The 9,730-nt window shown below is 40.6% G+C and overlaps 1 protein-coding gene across 1 annotated transcript; it reads right to left on the bottom strand.

Annotated features, from left to right (window-relative positions):
* Positions 1-1,110: 1,110 nt before the first annotated feature.
* stc2a (stanniocalcin 2a) lies at positions 1,111-9,346 on the bottom strand. Its single transcript, XM_033974382.2, has 4 exons — positions 9,152-9,346; positions 7,263-7,405; positions 3,774-3,985; positions 1,111-2,012 (listed from the first exon to the last, which is right to left on the bottom strand). The coding sequence occupies exons 1-4, from the start codon at positions 9,294-9,296 to the stop codon at positions 1,640-1,642; spliced, it is 873 nt and encodes a 290-aa protein (XP_033830273.1). The 5' UTR covers positions 9,297-9,346; the 3' UTR covers positions 1,111-1,639.
* Between the last annotated feature and the right edge of the window lie 384 nt (positions 9,347-9,730).

The raw sequence follows: 9,730 nt of genomic DNA, 5'->3' as shown, positions 1-9,730 counted from the left end.
TGATGTCATGAAGTGGTAGTTTTCAAATTAACAGCTCCTTTTACCTTTAGTTCAGTAGAGATTGGCGATAATTCCCAGGCTGAAATCATCCAAATTATTTTAGTGAAGGTGTGTGGAGTTTGAAAACACAGTGGAGCACTTCCTGTATTACCACATGATGACATCACAAGGTGGGACAGAGCGTTTTCCACCTTGTATATGCAGGGCTTTTTGCATGGTTTGCGCGTTAAATGAAACAAAACACAACTCCAGGTCTGTTTGCGATGAGAAAACAACATCATAACATAAAAAATAGCGTAATACGGGGCCTTTAACGATATAAAATACATTGAAAAGTGCCTCCTGCCCCCCTGTGTGACAGCAACACATTCAGAAACTGGAAAAACAAATCCGTAGGTACATAAACGAGGAAGGGGGTGGTGGACACGGCGGAACTAAGAATATATGATCGTGTGCATTGTGCTTAGAGATGTTTTGTAGTATCATATCTAAACCTGCAGCAGTCCTACACAGCTGACAATCATCAAAGTGCAACATCTAAGACTGTGGCTCAACGAAAAAAATAGCTTTACAATGGTTAAACAGCTTTAAAACCTTCTTATAACACAGTATCGTCCTTTCACACAGAGGCGCTCACTGTGGACCATAACAGGTTTTAGGCACATTGATTTAGAGCTGAGTATCAAGTCTTGTGCTATTACTAAAGACAGCTGATGTGTGAGTTTGTTTAAAAACTCCAATTATGGGGTTTTTTGGGGTGACATGGCTTTGCCCGAAGCTCTGTTAGCAGTGAATGGGACTGATGCAATATATACGTGTCTTAAATCCTATCCAACAGTAAGACTAGAGTTGACCGCAGACTATGTTTCGAAAAAGCCAATGATCGCCCACTATTTACTACGATATCTGTTTGTATAGTGACAGTATTACATCCCTCTTTAGAGTGGACTTGCACTTTTCTGAACGCACAAGTTTTTGGCGTTGAGGCCGTCACGCACTGCAATTCATATGTGCCAGAATTGGACTTGAAACCTGTATGAGTTGTCATTATTATTATTATTATTATTACTATTATTATTATTATTATTATTATTACTATTATTATTATTATTATTATTATCAAGTAACTAGAATACACATTCCCACTGCAATACTGTGTGGAGACAACAGACAGCACGCCACATTAGGTCAAATATCAGAATTGCATATTGTTACTATATTTATACATGTGGATATAAATATAGATTTTCCTATGTACATTTTGATATTTCAACATCGCATAAAGAATTAAATAAATAATACAAATATTATCAAATCTTACAGTAAGTATGATTTGAAGAAACGCTGGATTGGAGCCAAAATAGTTTGAAACAATCATGCTATTAACAATTATTATTAACGTATTCTTTTAATAAAAATCGTGGCCTATAGTCTGGCATAACAGCTACACCACAATTACCCTGCAAGTTTACCGAGTGGAGCGCTGGAATGACTGGAGAGGGCGGAATAGGAACAGGAAAAGACGGGCTTCCTTCTGCTCAGTCTCTGTGTGTCAGTGTGTCGTCGTGTGTGTGTACATGTGTTAATAAGTGTTGCTTAATTTGCCAAAAAAAAAAAAAAAAAAAGTTCTGTTTTCTTTTCACCTCCTGATGTCGGTGGCCTCTGCGTCGTCCTGCTCCGCCGCTAACCCCGCCTCCGGACTGTGACGCCGGGGACCTTGACTACGGTTACGAGGGTGAGCGCTGAACCCCACTTTACTGGGTTTGTCCTTAGCGTCGCCTTGTTTGGGGGGTTTTGGGTGCTCCGGTTCCGGGTGGGGGGGCGGCGGAGGGACGGGGCGGCGGAGATCGGAGGCTGTTCCGGCTGGAGATGGAGCCATTGAGGAACATAAACTGAGGCTGTCGCAGAGAGCGCCCCAGTTCTGCTCGCACTGCAGTCGGACGCTGCGAGTCAGGGCGTCTTTCACCTCCTCCCCGCAGCTCAGGAGGATGTTCACCAGCTCCACATATGGGCTAAAAACACACAAAATACTAAATCAGACGCTCAGACGTTTGGAGAAGACATAAATTCAAAAGCTGATCCATGCGATGACTATACATGGAAGAGGTACACGCAAAGTAAACAGGAGCGAACAGTGAGAGCAAGCCTTTACAAGATTATTATACAAGACCCATTATAATCAAAGGTAAGTATAGGTTAAAAAAATCATCCATGAGTCAGGGTGGGCGACATGCCATAACATTAATATCCCTTTTTTCGAGCCAGATTATGATTTCGACGTATTCATAATCACTTAATTTTACTTTTAAAGAAGACCAGTTGTGCTTGCGTCTGCTCTATGACACGCGTGGATCATTATGTCATCATCTGCACGTTTTAAATCGCAATATTCATCTAAAACGACGCAACGAAAGACACGCTGCTGACCTCCGCATTAGAAAACCGCGGAGCCCAGTGGGAGCGGATGTCGCCGTAAACATGGGGACCTCATACCTCAAATTGACGACACAACACGGCTGAATACTACGTGAACGACCAGTTAAGGAAATAAAATTGGAGAACGAAGGAAGTACGGAGAAAAGGGCGTGTACCGGTAAATGTGAAAATGGGATTGATCTGCAAAATGGCGTCTTGAAAATTAAAGATTGATTCAAACGTGCATGAATCACTGTAAGAAACAACAGAGTAAATGGTGAGAAACAACTATAACGGTGGTTAAAAGCTCTGAAAAGTCGATTTTGCAGAATAGGTTTGGTTTAAAAGGTAAATTAAAGCCATCGTTGTCTTCTGAAACTTCCCACTTCGCTGTGATTGGTCAAGTCCTTCGCATTCAGACCAATAGGAGTTGTATTAAACAGAGAAACAATGAATTTGACGATAAAAGCATCAGTTATAGCAGATTATCATAGGGACGACATCAGGATTTCACTTTTAACACCACGTCCAGTAACAGCATTACTCAAGTAGAAGCAAAAATATCCAAATAGTAACACTAAACACAAATGTTACTTACAAAAAAATCAAGTCTGGAGGTTTGGTTACAGGGAATTGTTTAGTTTTTGTACTGATGTAAAATTATGGTATAGAGTGTCAGCAGTGGCTCTAGTACAAACTGTTGTGTTGTGTCCTTAAGCAAGACACTTAAACCCACATTGCATAATAGGAATTTAATGTGTATTTCTTCTGCACATGTAAAATTTCAATTATAATTTTTCTTGTGCCATTCATTGAAGATCCTATATTACACAAAATTAACTCTTTTTGAGCTTTAAGTCGTGTTATAATGCTGTTACCTCCTTAAAAACACACCTGGAGTTGTCTTTTGTTTCCTTTATTATTAGTCTGTCCACATCTCCAATGCTCAAAATGCTCCGTTCCACCTTGTGATGTCATGAAGTGGTAGTTTTCAAATTAACAGCTCATTTTTACCTTTAGTTCAGTGCAGACTGGCAATTCCAGAGCTGAAATTATCCAAATGATTCTAGAAATGAAGGTGTGTGGAGTTTAAAAACATAGCAAAGCACTTCCTGTATCACCACATGATGACATCACAAGGTGGAACAGAGTGTTTTCAGTTTGAGAGAAGAACTCAGCCTAAATATGCAGGGTTTGTGTGTTAAACATGTGCGAATGAATGAAACAAAACACAACTCCAGGTCTGTTTGTGATGAGGAAACAACATTATAACACAGATCGATCAACAAATAGAATAACATGAGCTCTTTAAATATCTGTAAACACCACCCAACCTGCGGTGTCCATGCACGACTCACCCTTTGGGAAACAGGTCCTGAAAGTGGATCATCTCCACCATCACAGCCACGTTCTCCTTGGCGGCGGAGCACAGGTTGTGTTTGATGTAGCATTCTCTCTGCAGCTGAAACACCATCTCCTTTATGGACACACACTTCCGACTGATGCAGCTGAACTTGTGCCGGAGCCCGTGGGCCATACATTTAAGAGCGTCTTTGATAAACGACTTTCCCTGAACAAAACATACAAATATATTAATTCAAGAGTTCATGGATTTATTGTTATTGTCATGAGTAACTAGGAAATTACGTTTAGACCTGTAGACAGTAAACAGATTCACAGTTATGCAGTGATGGAAGGTAACAAAGTACAAGAAGTAGTAGTAGAAGTACTGTACTTAAGTAACTTTTGCAGGTATCTGTACTTTACTTAAGACCATTTTAAACTGGATACTTTTTACTTTTACTTCACTACATTTGAGAGCAGTATCTGTACTTTCTACTCCACTACATTTCTGAAAAGGACTGAAAAGTAAAAAGTACTTTTCATATGATTTGAGGGGTTATTTTTACCATGTTTGTAGTAAAATCCTGACTAAAGTTTTTGAGATCAAGGTTCGGCTTTGAACAAAACTAAAATAAATACACAAAATTCATGAGAAAAATGAAGAAATTGATTTGTATTGTTACCGGTGAACAAAATAAGTGTCATTTTGAATCAGTATCACTACATTTACACTTTAACTAATTAACAACACTTGAAATACTTTTACTTTTTACTCCAAAAGTACATATTTAAACAGGTACTTAAATAGTTTTACTTATATAGATGTTTTCATGTGATACTTTTTCTTTTACTTGAGTAACTTTTTGGCTCTGTATCTGCACTTTTACTTAAATAACACAATTGAATACTTCATCCACTACTGCAGTTATGACAGGTGTGGGGAGGGGAGGGTATCGGGGGCGGGGACAGGGGGGTAGTGCTCATTGGTGGGGTCAGATCGCCTGGGATAGAGGCTGTCGGGCCATTGACGTCTTTAAATTAACATCACAATTGCATTTACATAACTGTCAGTATCAACACGGTCCATGAGTAGTGTGAGGTAGGGCATCTGGCATACACAAAAATTAAAATACATCAGCTCAGCGTGCAGGTCTTTAGGTGCTAGAAGGTTTTGGCAGTGCAAGCTCCAGATCAAACCGTAAAGAAACATAAAATTGATCATGAAACAACATGGATTCAACTTAATGGGGCCATAAGGTATCGGTAGTTTTTTGTAGATTGTGGTGACGTCATTGTCCCAGATGGAGGCCAGGACTTCCTCATTGATCACATGGTATTTTTATATTGATTTTAGCTGCACATCCCCCTCCTGTTATGAATATTATGAGTTATGTCAGTGCGGCCATCTTGGGTTAAGAAATAAATACTCACAGAAACTCAAAACAAACAGCAGTGAGTCCCACAAGTTTATACTGAGACTACGGTGGCCTAAGAGATCCATATTATCATTTTATTCAGTGCAATATCTGGAGAAAAAATGTGACTTTTTGGCTCTGCAGATAAAATATAGTTACTTCTATATGTTTAAGACAATACTACAGGCATGAAGTAGTTTTTCGTTTAAGTTTATACAAGTTTATATTGAGACTACGGTGGCCCAGGTGATCCATATTATCATTTTATTCAATGCAATATATAGAGAATAAATGTGACTTTTTGGCTTTGGTGATAAAAAAAATAATACTAAAGGTAGATTCAAATTCATTTTAGAGTACAGAGGCAAACATTAGACTTTGTGGGGCTGCCATACTCTCCTGTATTTGTTAAAAATTGTTCAGAAAATAAATTTATACAAGTTTATACTGAGACTACGGTGGCTCAAGTAATCCATATTATCATTTTGTTTAGTACAATACATGGAGAATAAATGTGACTTTTTGGCTTTGTTGAGAAAAAAATACTAAAAATACAGTTCTTTTATATGTTTAAGACAATACTACAACCATGAAGTAGTTTTTCGTTTAAGTTTATACAAGTTTATACTGAGACTACGGTGGCCTAAAAGACCCATATTATCATTCTATTCAATGCCATATATAGAGAATACATGTGACTTTTTGGCTTTGCAGATAAAATATAGTTATTTATATTAAGACAATACTGCAAACATGAAGTAGTTTTTGGTTCAGATTCATTTTAGACTACGGGAGCAAAATTTTAGACTGTGGGGGGCCGCCATATTCTCCTGTATTTGTTTAAATTTGTTTATAAAATACGTTTACACAAGTTTATACTGAGACTACGGTGGCCCAAGTGATCCATATTATTATTTTATTCAGTGGAATATATGGAGAATAAATGTGACAGATAAAATATAGTTACTTCTATATGTTTAAGACATTACTACAGGCGTGAAGTCGTTTTTTGGTCAGATTCATTTTAAACTGCGGGGACAAAAATTAGACTGTGGGGGGCCGCCATAGTCTCCTGTATTTATCCAAACTTGTTCATAAGTTTATACAAGTTTATACTGAGACTACGGTGGCCTAAGAGATCCATATTATCATTTCATTCAGTGCTATATGTGGAGAATAAATGTGACTTTTTGGCTCTGCTGATAAAAAATACAGTTCTTTTATATGTTTAAGATAATACTAGTTTTTTGTTCAGAATCATTTTAAACTGTGTGGACAAAAATTAGACTGTGGGGGGCCGCCATAGTCTCCTGTATTTATCCAAACTTGTTCATAAAATAAGTTTATACAAGTTTATACTGAGACTACGGTGGCCTAAGAGATCCATATTATCATTTTATTCAGTGCAATATATAGAGAATACATGTGACTTTTTAGCTTTGTTGATAAAATATAGTTACTTCTATACGTTTAGGCATGAAGTAGTCTTTCATTCAGATTCATTTTAGAGTATGGGGGCAAAAATTAGATCGTGGGGGTCCGCCATAGTCCCCTGTATTATTGGGAAACACTGAACAAACTCGTGCATAAAATATGGTTAAAGCATCAGTGTGGTATGTGATATGAAAGTGTGACTATGCTTTTTAATGGGGTGATTAAAATGGGTGAGAATAGCAGTCAACTGTGTCATTCTTGTGGTCTGCGTAATCTGCCAAAAATGTGAGTTCCTATATGTGACCCTATAGACATATTAAGACCCCAGTCAGGCCTGGCTTGGCACTGCTGCACTCTCCGCTGTGTATGAAAAAGGAGCTGACAAGGCTCCACGCCAGCTGGCTTCTTCTGACCCCCTATCCCAACTGTACATGCATCGTCTACTGAGAGGGAAGTGGATGTCCCGAGAGAGGAAAGTGGATTACAAGTTTATGTTTGACTGCAAATCTGCGAAAACTTCCACCACTCGAGGCGCAGCGAAGTACAAAAAAAAAAACAAAATCAAATGAAACAAATGTGTTCTTGAGTGCAGTGAAGCAGGGCTAAGCGGGAGGAATGCTGCCTGCAGTTACAAAACACTGTAGAGTTGTATACCTGAGAGTCAAATTTGCCAGCGTTGTGTAGAAACGTCATGCAGATTTCCTGAAGCCCCCGAATCTCACAGGAGTTATTCTCGAAGCACTCGAACACACCGCAGCCCACATCCCCCGCGTTCACTAGGCAATGCTGGATCTCAGCTAAAGAAAACAATATAGAAAAATACACAGCGGCGACGGTTAGAGGAGGGACCATATTGTTAAGTGCACGGTGGAGACAGGGGCACATTGTCAGGGGCAAGTTGGCAGTCACCCCCCCAACCACCACCACCACCACCACCACCTCCCCCTTTTCTGTCTGCTGCACCAAGCCACACGGCTCCTATGGCTCTCATGCAGGTGGCAATTTGAGATTCGCAGCGATTTGTGCACGTCTTTGCTTTGCCCCGGTGAAACTAAACAAAGTGGCGAAGGAGAGGAAACACTACGGAGATATTACTGTGTCATTCTGCAGCAAACTCCATCTGCAACGGCTGGCATGGAGATGGTGCATTGCAGATAGAACACTTGTGAAAGAAACATTAGCACAGTTATAAAGTCAGCAGGCATCAACAAGTGGCTTATGTGACATTTATTGGCTTGCATCATCACGATTCAAAGGGCTAGAAGGGGAACATGGTTTTAGGATAATCACATTCATTTAGGTACGTCAAGTAAATGCATAATGCCATGTTGTGCACGTTGTAATCTGGCCCCAGGCTGCTTGTGTCTACTAAAGCCATGGCAGCACAGGCAGAACAAATGAGCAGGGACATAAATTACTAGAAGAAAGTAAAGTAACCTCAAATTGCTGTCTAAGACCATAAGTTACATATAATTAGACGTTATGAGATTACCAGCAAGAGACTCGTTACAGAAACAAATGTTGCGGAATGAATGCGTTTGATAGCCCCTTTATTTCCAATTTAATATGGAAAAATGCGCGCCACGCCAAGAAGCCATATGGAGTTACAGTTTGGCAGCGAAAAGCCAAACTGTTGACCTAAGTAAAACATAATTACACGCGTGATTTGTCTCGGAGCTGATAAGTGATGGGCGTGAGAACATTTAGCACCAGTTGCGTCAGGACGTCTCCAGACCACAGCAAATGAAGACTAACACAAAAAGTTATTAGAAATGTTGTCAACAAAGAGAGCTCTGTTCAGGGGGTGATGTGGGGAGCGTGGCTGGGTTCAGGGGGAAGGGGAAGAGTTGGGATTTGTAGGAGTTGAACTTAAGTGCGCAGGAAAAGTGAGCCGCTGTCAGCAGTGCTTGTTTTGGCATTAGGAGAATGTGCTTGGATCGTACGAGCCTCAGCCGCAGCGTGCATTGAATTACACAGCTTCTATGCCCCGAATCCCGCCTTAGAAAATAATAATAACAATAATAATAAGACTGTGCATGCGTGTGTGCTTGGATAACAATTATGTGCTCAGGTTTTGACGCAGGTTGTGGCCAGGACGCACAACTCTTTGCAAAGTGAAGTAAGCACCTTAAATGATAATAACACTATTCCCTCTCAGCTGTATGACATAATAAGGACAAGTTCTCGAAGTGGAGATGTGGCTCCGGGCATCGCTCCACTAACCTGTTTAAACAAACCACCTTCAATTAGACCTTGATTTCTCCATAATGTTTTTTTTACGCACCTTTTACGCACAGGCCCCCGACGCGCGCACCTCGTATACATTACCTATTACCTGGTACCATTCTATTAATAGTTTACTAACATATTGGATTTCTGTCTGAGTGTATTTACAAGATATCTGATGTCTAAGTAATCAAAAGGGCAGCGTGATTTTTGAGTTAAAAAGAGTCGTCTCCACACAGAACACGTGTCCGAACAGACCCACGCCACGCAGATGTGTTGCGCCAATCACTCCATTTCTCCTCTGATCTTGCGCTCACCTGTGTTTTGCAGAGACAGGCGTCCTTTCTGGCTCGCTGGCTTCTCTGGGGGAATATCGTGACTGTGAATGTCCGTATTATCCGAGCGCACTACTTGCTCCAGCGCTGACAGAACCAGCAGCGCCACGGCCACTTTGACAAACATCGCGTCTTCTGCGTTGTGGCTCCCCAGCAAAGATCCCCCTGTGTCTGCTGTGTGGTGGTGGTGGTGGTGGTGGTGGTGGTGCTGTGTCCTCTGTGTGTGGTGGTGTTGGTGGTGCTGCTGGAGCGCTGTCTTCTGTAGGACTGCAGCTGTAGGACTGGCGGAGTGTGCACGCGCTGTGGAGGGATGCTGCCTATATTTCTCACCGAGCCCTGGGTGTCAATTTGGATGAAGGAGTTAAGCAGGTGTTGTCGGCCGGGGCTCCAGGACCAATCAGAGGCGCAGACATCCACGTCCAAGGTTTTTAGGGGAGTGTCCAGTGAAAGTCCCCGTTTTTGCCATAAAACTCGAGTCATACCAGCGTTTATCATCAAGTTTACTTTGATGGAGGAGCAATAAACACAATGCAAAACATAAAAAATATATATAAAACAAAC

The sequence above is a fragment of the Periophthalmus magnuspinnatus genome, chromosome 10, assembly GCF_009829125.3.
Source record: "Periophthalmus magnuspinnatus isolate fPerMag1 chromosome 10, fPerMag1.2.pri, whole genome shotgun sequence".
Lineage (NCBI taxonomy): Eukaryota > Metazoa > Chordata > Actinopteri > Gobiiformes > Gobiidae > Periophthalmus > Periophthalmus magnuspinnatus.
Note: the sequence above shows the minus strand (reverse complement) of the source record. Positions and strands in the feature narration are given on the sequence as shown.

Bases quoted from the DNA above. Each gene is read 5' to 3' on its own strand.
- stc2a (XM_033974382.2), bottom strand. From the start codon at position 9,296: ATGTTTGTCAAAGTGGCCGTGGCGCTGCTGGTTCTGTCAGCGCTGGAG. The intron at 7,406-9,151 runs GTGAGCGCAAGA...TGTTTTCTTTAG, and splicing joins CCTGTCTCTGCAAAACACAG to CTGAGATCCAGCATTGCCTA. The intron at 2,013-3,773 runs GTGAGTCGTGCA...GTGTGTTTTTAG, and splicing joins CAGGACCTGTTTCCCAAAGG to CCCATATGTGGAGCTGGTGA.